Source organism: Cryptosporidium parvum, chromosome 6 (genome assembly GCF_000165345.1).
Source record: "Cryptosporidium parvum Iowa II chromosome 6, whole genome shotgun sequence".
In the NCBI taxonomy this organism is placed as follows: Eukaryota; Apicomplexa; class Conoidasida; order Eucoccidiorida; family Cryptosporidiidae; genus Cryptosporidium; species Cryptosporidium parvum.
In genome coordinates this window covers 593955-608477 of record NC_006985.1, presented here as the reverse complement: position 1 = coordinate 608477, position 14523 = coordinate 593955, and the positions used below count along the sequence as shown (strand labels likewise).

Sequence of the window (14523 nt, the reverse complement as noted above, 5' to 3'; positions counted from 1 at the left end):
AACTTGTGTTAATCTGACAAAAGCATTTTTAGGGTCTATTTTATTTGGAAGAGTTTAATCATGTCAAGCCAAGAAGAAGATATTGTAAAGAAGGAATCCCAGCCTAAGTTTTTTGATGACAAGGCAGGGGAAATGATAATAGCCAGTACTAGACAAAGAGGAAATCCAATACTTGCTCATGTGTGTAATGTCCCTTACGATTTTCAGAATATTGTACCAGACTTTCTTGTTGGTAAGTATGATGCTGTGGTTTTTATTAGCATAAAATATCACAAGCTTCACAACCAATATTTGAGGAAGAGGATCGAATCCTTGCAGAAGAACTATAAAGTCAGAATTTTATTATGTCTGGTGGATATTCCTCCTTCTGGTGCGATTGATGCGGCTATTTTGGAAGTTACTGATATTTGTTTTGACTTAAATATGACTCTGTTTCTTGCTTGGAGTCCAAAAGAAGCTGGCCATATTTTAGAAACTTTAAAATCTCATGAAAACTCTTCAAGCGAAATCATTAGGGGAGGGCTTTCGTTAGACTTGTTTTCCAGAATCAGGGACGCCTTGAGCTCCTTACCAAGGATTAACAAGACGGACTCAGAGAATCTTTTAAAGCATTTTGGATCGATTTCAAAGGTGGTGAATGCTTCCGAAGAAGAGCTTTCAAAGATTCAGGGGATCGGCCCTATAAAGGCCAAAGTAATTTCGGAAATATTCTCCACAGAGTTCTCAGACTCATAATATCGAGATTTAACAACAATTAAGAGTCACCAAAGGTATTACGAGAGAAGTTAAACTCAACTAAAACTGAATTAGAGTGATATCTAAATACAAAGTTGATTTAGGTATTTATAATAACGACTACTTGTATTTATTAATTTATTAATTAATAAATCAATCTAAAGGATTATTGCATACATGCCTGACAATTTAGATAATAACTGTCAAAAAACACTCATTTTGGCCAATAAGTGAATACTCTAAAACATGATGCGACGGGTATTAATAACCTTGAATAACAATATTAGTGCGACAAACCTGTTTTTTTTAATTGTTCAAATTCGCTTTCATTGGAACATAAGATACATAAGAAAAAAAATAAAGCGTAAGCTAGAAAATCTTGCCTGGAAGATTTAGCTCGAGGCAAGAAAAATAAGAACCTGAAAAACTTTAGAGACTTTTTTACATTAGCTGGATGTCTTGTTGCTGCTCGATGAGACTTCGAGCAGATTTTCTGTTTGTTTGCTTGTGGTCTCGCTAATAAGGGAGGTGTCTTCATCTGCTCGAGATGTGTTAAAAGAGTCCGAAGTTGCTGGTTGTTGCACTAGTTGATCATGATTAGGCATTAACTGCTGTGCGGAATTAAGCTGATTAAACCACATCGCAGAATCAGGTTGTGAAGGAGCTGAAGATGCGGGATTGGCATTTTGACCTATAGGAGATACTGCTGGCGAGTGGTTGGTTTGGCCTTGCGGAAGGGTCATTCCATAATAACGACCAAACATATTCATGTTCATTTGTGAAGCTGGATTCATTGTAGAAACTTGAGGCATCTGAGCTATCAAGTTTGCATTTTGTCCTAGTATTGGTGGTACTTGTAACCCAAACGGATTCATGAATGGGTTTGACAAAAAGGAATTTAACATTGGGTTAGCTTGAGGAGTGGAGGTATCAACTTGCCCTGGAATAGCTGAGGGAAGCATTCCGCCATTTTGAGAAAAGGAATTTTGAAACATTGCCCACTGCTGCATTGCAGCTGCCTGGCTTGCAGCAGAATAGTTACCATATAAGTTCATTAATAAAGGATTATAGAGCCATTCATAAGGACCTGGCGACATAGCTCCTGTCGGATTCTGTAATCCTGCAATATTTGCTGGGCTAAACTTGGATGAAAATTGTGATAAGGGATCGGTTTCTAAAAGACTCTTTGAGGTGATATCAGATGGATTCCTTAAATAATCTGTGAGTCCTTCCTCAGGGAAGTGATTAGTTCTTGATTGAAGTAAATGTCTGGGTGCGTCAGGAGCAGCTGATGCAGCAGCAGCAGCAGCTGCTGCTGCAGCTGCAGCTGCTTTTCTTTCTGCCATTCTTGCTCTCTTTGAACTGGAGCCTACTGCACCATTTGGTAAGTGACGGCCTTCTGCAGTAACTTGAGATCTGAATCGCTTAGCTACTTCCAGAATTTCACTGATTATTTCCTCTGAGGCGTTCGCTGGAACCTTGAAATATTCGAACTCACGATCTTTACCGGTGTAGTAAACAACTCTCCATCCTTGAGGCTTCTGGCTCCAATAGACTCCAGGCACACCACTCTTTCTGACTGCACCTCTAACTTGTGGTTGAGGTGTGGCTGTTGATTGAGAAGAAGCATGATCTTTAGTTGGAGCCTGAGACTTAGTTGGAGTTGAAGCAATGGCTGCAGCTGCAGCTGCAGCTGCGATAGCTGCTAGTGTATTCAACCCAGAATTCGATCCGAATCCGTTCTTTTGTTTTTCTGCATTAGCAACTGCATCACGCTGGGAAAGGAATTGCAGTACAAGTTCATCCTCAACAGATCTGTTTACATGGTTTACAGATTCAGCTGAGTATTCATTAGAATCTCCTAATTGCTGATTATAATTAGAATCCTTTATGATTCCACAAGAAGTCAATGATGCCAAGAAATTCATTGCATGAGAATAAGCTTTTCCTTTTCCCCAACGCTTACAACTAAACTTCCTAACACTCCATCTTCCATTCTTTGTCTGCCATTCAAGTATCCAGTCTCTGCTCTTTGCGTCAATCCAGAGCTTATATGGAAGCGATAATTCTGGCATATTAATAGAACCAGAATGTTCCTCTGAATTAGATGGAGCGGACTCTCCCTTAGCTAGTGAATTATTAGCACATTGTAACTCTATATTTGAATCATTGGTCTCATCTTGCATAGGGTTACCTTCTGTGGTATTATCTTCCTTAACTTCATCCAAATTTTCTTGTTTTGCATCATTTGTTTCAGTGGAAACCGACTCATCAAACTTTTCTGTTTGAGCAATTTCTCCCTTTATATCCTCAACCTCACTTTTATGCTCTTGCATTGGCGATGAATTTAGCGATACTGGACTAGAATCCTGAGTAACCTCTTCTTTATGTCCAAAATCATCTGATGGCGTATTTGCAACATTATTATCGTCTATTGACAAATCCTTTTCCTGGTTATTATTATTTAACAGATTTTCTGTTGAAATATGGCCTGAGTCATTCTCGGACATGATGTTATCTTTCATCAGCCTATCAAGCTTTCATAAATATACAGATAAATAGCTTCAATTATTCAAATCCTGTGTAGTGTACTTTAAACTGTGACAGCGAGTTGAAGAACAAACTGGTATTGAGCTTTGTTGTCCGAAGAATATAAATAATAATAAATAAAATATATTATTTAAATTATTATTATAAATATTCTATATATTATTAATTATAAAAAAACTCAACCGATATTGCACAAGATTGTACACAACACAAATAGCTCTCTGTGCAATGGTCTGTCTGGACTTGTCTGCGTGAATGGCAGTCCGCACAGCAAAGTATACACTCACATTCTGCCACTTAATTGTGACTATTTGCTCACTATTTATCTAATACGTATTGCTATACATCTATCCCTCCGTTTCTATCCCTCTCTTTTTAACTATCCTATCTAATATTAGTAATTCTTTTTGCCTTTTTACTATTTCTTAAAGTATAACATTTCTAAATACGCCTCGCGTCTCCAGAATAGGTATCGAGCGGGAAAGACACGCATTTCAAAATTTATTTCTTTTAAATAAAATCAGAGAAAGATATCGTGCAAATTTGGTCGAGGATATTTGTATTGAAAGGTCGGAACAATATGTACTGGTATCTAAGTTGAAGTATTTTGTAAGAAACACACTTCTCATATTTTAGTTTTGGCTAATTTCTCCTGTTACTATATTATTCTTATTGGCTAGTTCATATTTGAAGATCTGTCTTCTCGACTTTGAATGAGAAGGAAAGCGTTTATTTCACTTTATTGTTTATTGGAAATTGTTAATTTCCTTACTAGCCTTATTATTCTTCTAGCTCATTCGTAATACCTATTCAAATTGACTAGTATAGTGTAGAAATGATTAGGACTAATGCACTGTAATGACAGGCCTTGGATGAAGTGGGCTTTAGTTTGTCTAAGGCAGTTGTGACTTTGAACTTGTGGCTTGCGACTTTTACTCCTAGCAATTGCCAAATTCCAATAATTGAAATTTTGGGAATTAATTTGTAGCGCAAAATTGTGCGAATTTGAGGGAATCTCGTTGAAATAGAAAATAATATTACGCAGGGAATGGAAAGTGGTTTTCTCGAATACATGACTGACTAATAGTATTTTTGTAATTGATTTAGGGAAACCAAATACAAACTGAAGGCAAATACTTTATGATATTTTTTTTTAATGGGCTTGTATGGTTAATATGGCTTTGCGTTCAAGGTCATCCAACATTCAAAAACAACAGGCAAATAATACACCAAGTAATACTTCAAATAATAATGAAGCAGTCTCAAGCGAATTAATTTCATCTGAAAATCAAAGGAAAAAGACGAATGCAAGAATCTACAGCTCAATTGAGGAACATTCAGATAAGACTTTGGATGAATGTAAGGAAGATGAAGCAGTTCCTACAATAGAAAAAGGCCCAACAGCCGACTTCCCAAGTGTGAACCAATGGGTACTGGCACTATTTGAGGAAGAAGGTAAACAGATGCTCGCTCGCGTAGTAGGTTGGAAGCTTTATGGAACTCAGGTCACTCATTTATCGCATTTAGTGAACAAAAAGACGGGAGGGAATAAACAGAATTCTTTAATCAAAGTGAGTTCATCGTCTAATGAGTCGCAAATCAAGGAGGATTATGAGTTTTATGTGCATTTTAGAGGTCTAAATAGACGTCTGGATAGATGGGTTAAAGGTAAAGATATAAAACTCTCTTTTGATGTTGAAGAATTAAATGATCCTGTTTTAATTGAGAGGTTTCAGAAACAGGGAATAAAATTTATATCTTCATTAGTAGTTTCAAATTCAGCTAATAAATCTGGGAATAAGTCTAAGAAAAGAAATGTAGGGGTTTTGGACATTTCTGATGGAGAAGATCCTGATGAGCATGAAGGGATGGACCACTCTGCAATTCTTGACCATGAGGAAACAACTAGACTTAGGACAATTGGCAGAGTTCGTATAGGAAAATTCATTTTAGACACTTGGTACTTTTCTCCACTCCCAGATGAGTATCAAAATGTTGACACTTTACATTTTTGTGAGTACTGTTTGGACTTTTTTTGCTTTGAAGATGAACTTATTAGGCATCTTTCCAGGTGCCAACTAAGGCATCCCCCAGGTAATGAAATATATAGAAAGGATAATATTTCAGTCTTCGAAATTGATGGTGCATTAACTAGAGGATACGCGGAAAATTTATGTTACTTGGCCAAACTATTCTTAGATCACAAAACTCTACAGTACGATGTAGAACCATTTTTATTCTATATTGTCACTGAAGTTGATGAAGAGGGATGTCATATTGTCGGCTACTTTTCCAAAGAAAAGGTTTCATTACTCCATTATAATCTTGCATGTATCCTAACTTTACCTTGCTATCAGAGGAAGGGTTATGGAAAGCTTCTTGTTGACTTGTCATATAAACTTTCGCTTAAAGAAGGTAAATGGGGACATCCTGAAAGACCTCTTTCTGACTTGGGTAGGGCAATCTATAATAATTGGTGGGCCCATAGGATATCTGAATATCTTCTCGAATATTTTAAACAAAACAAGATATGTGAAAGAGGTGGTTCGAAACAACCTCTCCAAGTAAGTAACTATAGTAAGTTTATTGACAACGTTGTAAGAAGCACTGGAATCAGGAGGGAGGATGTAATCAGAATTTTGGAAGAAAACGGAATTATGAGAAATATCAAGGATCAACATTATATTTTCTGTAACCAGGAATTTCTCAAGGGTATTGTTAAACGTTCTGGAAGACCAGGAATTACTTTAATTGATAAAAATTTTAACTGGGTTCCCTTTAGTAGAGCTCCTCCATCGGAAGTTGAATCACTTCCACAAGAGTAGATGAGTTATTAACATCAAGATTAAAGCTACTTTAAGTTACATATATACATTATATAACCACAATCTGTCTAAGTTTGTCTAATTTATCCCTTTAGTCTTAAATCTTTTTAAATATTACTATAATTCGTTGGAACATGGTAATGAGAATGGTTATCAAAGTATAATCCATCTGCATTTACCATTGTGTCCATAGTGAAGAGATTATTATTCTCATTGTCACCACCTTCATAATATGCTGCGAACACTGGCGGAGGAACGCTATTTGTGTAATCAGCTCCCTGTTGAGCATTCTCTTTTTCTGGAGAAAAATTGTTTCCTTCATATTGGCCAAAATGGCTATTATAATGTTTTTCCTGTTCAAAACCAAACGCTGGATGAGAAGAGTTTTCTTGTTCCACTCTTTGAGTTGAAGACGAATGATCCTCGTCCTTATGAAGCTCATATATATGGTTATTAGCATGGTCATTCACAAATGCCCCTTGAGCTACATTCATGGTGTTGAAAGCTTGATTCTGAACATAATCATTTCTATGGTCTTGAGTTTCATGATTGAAAGTGCTATTCTGATATAAATTAAGTTCTTGATGTTGATTTTGCATAGCTGACTCGTCGTGATTAACTTCAATACTGCTATTTATAATACATTGAGGAACGTTAACTTCATTATCTAGCTCAACGTTTCCGTTTAAAGACATTTTTTTTGTTTGGGCTACAAGAAACTCATCGCCATTATTCGAATAGTCTCCAGTTCCTTGTGATTTTTTAAATTTAAAAGTATCTTGAGCATTTTCTTGGACAAAAGTGTTATCAAAACTCTTAGAGCCATTACTTACGACTGTATCAAATTGAATATTATTTAGATTAACTTCATGAGCATTAAATTCTCTTGAACTCAATTTACTTTGTAAGTTTGAGCTATCCAATTGTGTGTCTACTCTTCCTTCGTGTTTAATATTCTCCAATGTTGAACTTTGTTGTTCAAATAAATGTTCAAGAGTCACACTCAGAGCTTTATAATTGAACTCTATTTGATTTAAGACATCGTTAGCAATAGTTTTCAGTTTTCCATAGCTTTTATCTGTAAGGATTGAGAGGCAGCTATTAACCTGGTCAGTAATAGAGTTAATATAAGTTTCTTGAATTTCCTCTAAAGTGCTGCTCAGATCTTCATCTCTGGTTTTTATTTTTTGGAGTAAAGAATGGCAAACATCAAATTCTGTTGCAGAAAGATTGTTTGATTCTCTATTTGATAATTTTTTCTCCAACTCTGAAATTCGTTGATTTTTTTTGTTAATAATTGTCTTAAGAGAGTTAATCTGCGTTTCTGGATCGTGAACACTAGGAATGAAAGGGCTTACAGCATCACTCAAAGGCGTCTGATAGCTATTGGTGAACTCCGTAGATTCGTTTTGTAAATCTCTTGATAACAAGCTGACTTCTTGTAAATTTGTACTATTGTTTCCACTCCTCAATCTCGTATTTTCTTCCAATAGTTTCTTATTAAAGTCGCCAAGCTCAGATAATGCAGATTTAAGCTTGTTTAGTTTTTCAAATTCTCTACGCTTATTTTCAACTGTTTTATCCATCAAATTAATAAGTAAGTCAACTTTTGGTAATGATGAAGATTTAGATATTGAATTAGGGGCAGTTGGCGGACGTACAACTGATGGTGTTTGGCGAGGAATTTGAGATATCTTGGAGGTGTCTTGGGTATCTGATGAAAAAAATGAATCCTGACTTGCTGAAAGATCGTTATGACTTTTAAAAGGGGGTTTTACGAGATTATTGGCTAGATTACTGTTGTTATCGAGATTCAATTTATTTGAAGGGAAAGATGTAGGTGCTGTTGGAGGTCTAACTGTATCCTTCAATCCAACGATATTTCTTTCAGCGTTACTATCCACACTTTTCATGGAAACTTCTGGCATTTCAAGGTTAATTTGATTATTCTGGGCTGGCTGTGATATGTTAAATTTGAATGCATTGTTAGAACTAATACCTGGAACTTTCGGTGGTAATCTTAAATTCGATCTGCTTGTATTCTTATTTGAATTAGGTTCTTGAATACCAAAATGAGATATTGAATTTTTTCCACTTTGGAATGGGTTCTGAGTCCTATCAGCTTCTTGAGATTTGTCTTGAGAATAAGAATGCCGAGAATCACTAGAAGGAGAACCCATAGATGCCAACATTGTTCTAGAAATATTTAATTGTTCAAGTCTTTCCTTATTATCCTGCATTTTCTTGCTAAACGAAGATTCAGAATCAGAATTATTACAATCTGAAAGTGGAGCTTTTGGAGGATATGGAATGGGCATATTCTGAAAGTTAGGATTTGTGTTGGTATTTTGAAGAAATGGCTTTGATATCTGATTGACAGGCTGCAAATTATTAGGAGGCTGAGTAGGGATAGTATTTTTTGGAGACTGATACTGAATTCCTCCAGAAATAGAGGAGTTGTTCTGAAACGGGACAGGTGGTTGTGGGATAGCCGGGAGAGGAGTACTCATTGGAGCACTACTTGTTTGAATCTGATTAGTTGTCCCATTCACGTTCAAATTACCTGGATTCACAGAGAATCTACCAATATTTGGCCTATTATTTGTGTTAGAATCTATATTTATTCCATTATTAATACTTATATTACTAGAAGATGGTCTGTAGCTCCCATGCGGAAAGCTAGATTTTTGAATTTTTGGCATATTCAGCTCAGAATCCTTATTAACATTGTCAAATACATCGTATCCATCTAAATTTGTAGCAAACATGTTATTAGAGTATGAGCTGACAGCTGTATTCATGTCATCAGCATTTATTTTCCTTTGGACCCCTTGGTTACCTGAATTGTATTTTGATCTTAAAGAGGGCGAAATAGGAATCTGGGAATACATATCCTGCTACAAAATTGAGTAGATTACAGATTATTTTAGATGATTAATGTCTAAATTTAACTCAGCAAAATACTCTTTTTCAATAGTATATAGTTTAACTCACTATTCAAACAGATTATCATTCAAAAGCACTTAATGCGCCAAAAATTGAAAAACTTAATAGAATCTAATTTAATAATTACCAACAAAATATACATAAATATTCTCACTAAGTATTCGAGTAAAGGAGTAATATTAATAGAACAGCTTTGTTCATAAACCTAAAAACGAGATATGATGATCAAGGCTAACTAGCACTAAATGAAAAAAAAATAGAATGGCAAGTCAAACTTTCAAATAGTATTTTCAAAGAAGGTGTTTTTAAATCACTTAGTATTTTAATTGTGGCAAATCCTAAATTTAATTATTTTTGTGTGTAGTTTAATATTAACTTTACTTAATTATGTTAAAAATTTTGTTTTGTTCTATGTTGGCAACTAACGCGCCATTTGGCGCTAAATGTGGGGAATTTTTGCATGCAATTTGTTTGAGTCTTGTGGCAGCAGCACATCCTACTGACGTGTTAAATTTAAAGTCAAAAAAAATTATTTTAAATATTATTGGGTCTATGAAGGATAGAATTCAATAATATTGAAATTGTTGGCTATTAATTCAATATTCTTGAAAACTGAATTGTAATTTTTCCCATATAAAATATATTTTTTTGAAAGATATTTATTTATTAAAAAAATAGAATACCAACTGTACGATTATTTCAAATAGCTAGACTTATTAGAAGAAACATGGAAACATCCAGTCATTCTTATTCTGGGGATATTAAAGGTGGGCTATTTCATGGAAGAGGCGTATTGATATACTCAAAAAATGAAAAGTATGAGGGAGACTTTGTAATGGGTAAGAGAGAAGGTTTTGGAAAATTTACTTATGCTGATGGAGCTTCGTATGAAGGTGAATGGGTTGACGATAAAATCCATGGTCAAGGAAAAGCAAGTTTTTCAAGTGGAAATACATATGAGGGACAGTGGGAAAATGGAAAGATCAATGGATATGGTAAGTTAACTTTCAGCAATGGCGATGTATACGAAGGAGAATGGGTTGATGGTAAGATGCACGGAAGAGGCGTGTATAAATACGTAGATGGTGATATTTACTCAGGTGAATGGAGAGATGATAAAAGGCATGGAAAAGGAACTGTAACATATGTAAGTAGTACAGGAGACCAAATTATTGAGAAATATGAAGGAGACTGGGTAAATGGTAAGATGCATGGTCACGGTAAATATGTGTATGTTGACTCTGCTGTTTACGAAGGCGACTGGTTCGAAGGTTCTATGCATGGCAAAGGTACATACATTTTCCCATGTGGAAATGTTTATGAAGGCGAATGGGTTAATGATGTTAAAGAAGGTTATGGAGTACTGACTTATCAGAACGGTGAGAAATACGAAGGATACTGGAAGGATGGAAAAGTTAACGGTAAGGGTACTTTAACTTATAGCAGAGGAGATAAATACGTTGGCGACTGGCTTGACGCAAAAAAGCACGGTGAAGGTGAACTATTTTACTCAAATAATGATAGGTTCAAAGGCAACTGGGTTGCAGACAAAGCATGTGGATTTGGAGTATATACTTATGCCAATGGAAACAGGTACGAAGGATATTGGGAAAATGACAGAAGGCATGGCAAGGGAATATTTTATTGTGCAGAGGATAATAACGTTTATGAGGGTGAATGGGCAAATGGAAGGAAAGATGGCAAGGGAATTCTTAGATTTGCAATGGGCCACTCAATTCAAGGAGTATGGAAAGATGGGGTTCTTTCACAATTCCACAGCCTACAGTTCCCACCAGAGTCACAATGGTCAAACCCAAACTTTTGATTAAAGACCAAATCTGTTCAATAGTTAAAATTTTAGATAATAGATAGTGAGGTAATTACATAATTAGAATATAATCACTGATAATATATAATCATCTAGTGTTATTTTACTTCTTTATCTGATTAGTTACACAGCCTACTCGAATATTTCTAATTAATTATGTCAATGGGATCTTTTAGCTCTCGCAATTCTTCTCCTATGAGAAGTTCCTCCTGCTGGATTGGATGAGTGACCAACAAAGGGGTTTGGATTACTATTGTTTCCCACTAATGGCGATGCGCCGAGCAAATTGGTAGGGTTAGATCCAAAAATACTTGTATTTATTGGGGGCTGGCCTGAAACTTGGGGTTTTGGGTCAAACTGAGTTGCTACAGGGTTACTAGGCATTCCACCAAAAATACTTGTTTCTGCTTTGTTTGTTGAATTAAAGATTCCTTGTGGTGATCCAAAAATGTTTGAGCCACTACTTTGTTCCAAATTTTGTCCAGGAGTTTGAGTAACAGTTTGGTCATTTGGCTTATTATTTGATCCAAACACAAAAGGGTTTGAACTATTACTGGAACCAAAAATAGATGGCGTTTGTGAGAAAATATTTATATTATTTGAACCTGGTACAGAGTTGCTTGATCCGGCAATATTGGAATCAAAATTCAAAGTATTCTGAGTTGGGTTTACGTCCGATACTGGAACTTGCTGAGCTCCAAAAATAGAATTTACAGCTGTTGTTGAAGGAATGTTATTGCTGGTAGATGTATTAGGATTTGGGAATAAGCCTGAAGCCATCGAATTATTATTTGTTGGGGTTGAAAATAAAGAATTTCCTAGTCCCAAAGTGTTATTACTTGGATTAGAGCCACCAAACAATGATGAAGAAGCAGCTGCGGTGGAAGAATTAGTGCTTCCAGTAAAATTTATTAACTTTGCGTCAAATAATCCTGGAGTCTGTAGAGTCGTCTGTGAAGCAGTGCTGCCACCCGTAAAACTCATATTTGAAGACGAGTTCAAATTACCTAAACCCAAAGATGCAGATAAAGAAACATCAGAAGCAGGATTCTTGCTTTCCATATCACTTGAACCGAAAATTGGGGCTGAAACTTCTCTTTTTTCTGTATCATTTATTTTTGTAGACACTCCAGATGAAGAAAGACTGAAAATATCCTTCGTGCTGAAAGCATTTTGAGTAGAGCTTGAAGCGCTAGATGATCCAAATAATTGATTCATGCTCGAACTCTGTTGAGAAAACAAGCCACTGATGTTGTTTGTAGAAGAAAATAGCGATCCAGGATTATCCGTGCTAAAAATTCCAACTTTTTTCTCGGAATTTTCAGCTTGCTTTTTTTCCTCATCAACTGGAGATGGTCTTCCGAATATTGATAATTGAGGCTTTAAACTAGAATCTGTTGTTTCCTTTTCTGTATCAACAACTGTTTCAGAAATGGGCTTTTCTATCTCGCCAATTGTAGTTTTTTCTTCCACAGTTTTAGAGGTAATTCCGAATAATGAAATGTTGCTTGAAGCACTGTTGTCAATGCCTTGACCAAATGAAAAGGTGCTAGACTGGCTATTAAGCAAAGGAAGAGCTTTCTCCTCAGGCTTTGGCTCCTCAGGAGCGGCACTATTCTCACTAGTCTTGTTAATTTGGAATAATGAAGACCCGAATAAAGAGGTTCCAGTAGAAACGCATGCATTTGTAGAAGAATTACCAAATGAAAATAATGAAGTTGCAATATTTTTATCGCTTGAACCTTCAGTAGAAGGAAGTGAAAATAGGCCTGCTGCAGAAATAGTGGGCTTCTCTTCATTATCTTTCTTTTCATCATCTTCATCAGGCATAAACACCCCTTCGTTGTCTACTTCAACCAAATTTGGTTTATCAACATTAGCCAGCCACCATGGCACAGGCTCATCTTTTTTTGCTTCAGTAACTTCTGAATCTTTTTCTTTCAATGAAAAATCTTCAGAAACTACTTCTTTAGTTTCCTTAATATCATCTCTTTTCTCAACTGTTGCTTCAATGTCAATAGTGGTGATGTTAGATTTATTATCTTGTTCGCTTAAGACTGGTAGCTTTGAATCATTAACAAAGATATTAGGTGAAGAAACTTGTAAGTTATCAACATTATTTACTTTTTCCACTAGCTCTTTATCCCCATCTGATTTTTCAGGTGAAATTGATTTATCTGCAATTTTTGATAGTATGTTGGATACTTCCAATGTAGATTGATTTAAACATTCAGATTTAGAACTAATGATGTCTTCTTTGTTATTTTTTGAATCTTTTTCAGGACTACTATCCTTGTCGTTCTTGGAAGACTTGTCCTCGATAGCATGCTCAATTTCTGAATGAACTTCAGGCACTTTTGGTAATTCTGAATTTGTTTTTGGCTCATTTAAAGTTTCATTGCGAAGTTCTATCGTGTGAACAAAGTCCTTTAAGCTACCAATAGGTTTTTTTGATTTGCAGAATACTTTCTTCATTTCTGCAGCAGACAAAATCCTGCATGATGAATTTGTTCGATTTGAAAGTGCGCCAAGTAAACTAGATCTGTATCTTAGTGGAGTTCTTATTCTTTGTACTGATGAATGAATAATGTTGGAACTAGGCTCCGTATTAGGAGGTAAAAATGAGGCCTTCGGAAAGTTATAAGGATGTGAATACTGCGTTAAACCCAATGGATTTGCCTGTTTTTGTACATCACGAAGTTTTTCATCTGAAAAGTTATAAGCTGGAGTAGGATCCGGTTTATAATCATCATCTATCATAGAAAGTGGTAAGCCATAGGTGTTTGTTGGCTTATTTGGAGTATTGTTTTGCGTACCTAATAATCCTGTTTGAGCTGCGGTTGAGGGAGTTTGGTTGTAAGTTTTTTTTTGAGGAGGAATATTAGGTCTTTTGTTTGGATTATTCATGGATTCATTGCTGATATATTCATCATCACTAATTGCATCGTGGAATTCCTCTTCTTCATGCTCATTTTCATTTTTTTGCTTATAAACTTGTTGTAAATTTCTTTTCCTACATGTTTGTGTATCTCTTTGCAAATCATAATCATTGGAACCTAAGTTGTATTTAGTAGTACTATCTGATAATCTGTTAATTGTACGTCTCGCTTCTGATTGGAAAGGGAATCTGCTGGGAGGCAATAAAGGAAGGTGGCTTCCATGGCTTGGAATGCTAATTTCATTTTTTAAATAGCTGTCAGGTTTGTAAACATGTGGGTATGGGGTTTTAACATACTTGCTACTTTTTTCTGTAGTCTTTTCAATCAATGAATTCCTCAAATCTTGAGAACTTCTACTTAAACCATTAATTGGAGACTTTAAAAGCCCCAATGATGTTTGCTTCCAATTAGAGTTGTAATTACTTTGATTCAAATTAGAATACAAATTATTATCTTCGATTCTAAATGTTGGCTTGGGTAAAAACCTATAATCCTGTACCGTATTGTTCGAATTTACTAAAGAATTAGAAGGCAAAAAATGGCTTTGGTCATGTAATTGTCTTCTTAATACTGAACTTCTCGTCAAATTTTCAGAAGATGATGACGAGAAGTTTATATTCCTCATAATGGGTTTCTATTAGAGGAATGATTTTTTTCAAACCCACAGTAATAAATTAAGAATTTGATTTTCTTTCTTTTT

The 14523-nt window shown here is 35.4% G+C and overlaps 6 protein-coding genes across 6 annotated transcripts; 3 read left to right on the top strand and 3 right to left on the bottom strand.

Annotated features, from left to right (window-relative positions):
• Window positions 1-12: 12 nt before the first annotated feature.
• cgd6_2610 (ERCC1 excision repair 1; C-terminal HhH domain) lies at window positions 13-735 on the top strand (the record flags this gene model as incomplete). The annotated part of the gene is made up of 1 exon (XM_627614.1): window positions 13-735. A coding segment is annotated over one exon (723 nt), but the record flags the coding sequence as incomplete, so codon positions are not given.
• Window positions 736-1181: 446 nt separating this feature from the next.
• Window positions 1182-3260, bottom strand: cgd6_2600 (hypothetical protein; the record flags this gene model as incomplete). Its single annotated transcript, XM_627613.1, has 1 exon — window positions 1182-3260. One exon carries the CDS (start codon window positions 3258-3260, stop codon window positions 1182-1184), a length of 2079 nt encoding a protein of 692 aa, XP_627613.1.
• A 1191-nt stretch (window positions 3261-4451) lies between these two features.
• Window positions 4452-6110, top strand: cgd6_2590 (histone acetyltransferase (MYST family); chromo domain + C2H2 domain; the record flags this gene model as incomplete). The annotated part of the gene is made up of 1 exon (XM_627612.1): window positions 4452-6110. The coding sequence occupies one exon, from the start codon at window positions 4452-4454 to the stop codon at window positions 6108-6110; it is 1659 nt and encodes a 552-aa protein (XP_627612.1).
• Window positions 6111-6217: 107 nt separating this feature from the next.
• cgd6_2580 (hypothetical protein of low complexity) lies at window positions 6218-9001 on the bottom strand (the record flags this gene model as incomplete). Its single annotated transcript, XM_627611.1, has 1 exon — window positions 6218-9001. One exon carries the CDS (start codon window positions 8999-9001, stop codon window positions 6218-6220), a length of 2784 nt encoding a protein of 927 aa, XP_627611.1.
• A 782-nt stretch (window positions 9002-9783) lies between these two features.
• On the top strand, window positions 9784-10881 carry cgd6_2570 (MORN domain repeat containing protein; the record flags this gene model as incomplete). Its single annotated transcript, XM_627610.1, has 1 exon — window positions 9784-10881. The coding sequence occupies one exon, from the start codon at window positions 9784-9786 to the stop codon at window positions 10879-10881; it is 1098 nt and encodes a 365-aa protein (XP_627610.1).
• A 162-nt stretch (window positions 10882-11043) lies between these two features.
• cgd6_2560 (hypothetical protein) lies at window positions 11044-14448 on the bottom strand (the record flags this gene model as incomplete). Its single annotated transcript, XM_627609.1, has 1 exon — window positions 11044-14448. One exon carries the CDS (start codon window positions 14446-14448, stop codon window positions 11044-11046), a length of 3405 nt encoding a protein of 1134 aa, XP_627609.1.
• Window positions 14449-14523: the final 75 nt, after the last annotated feature.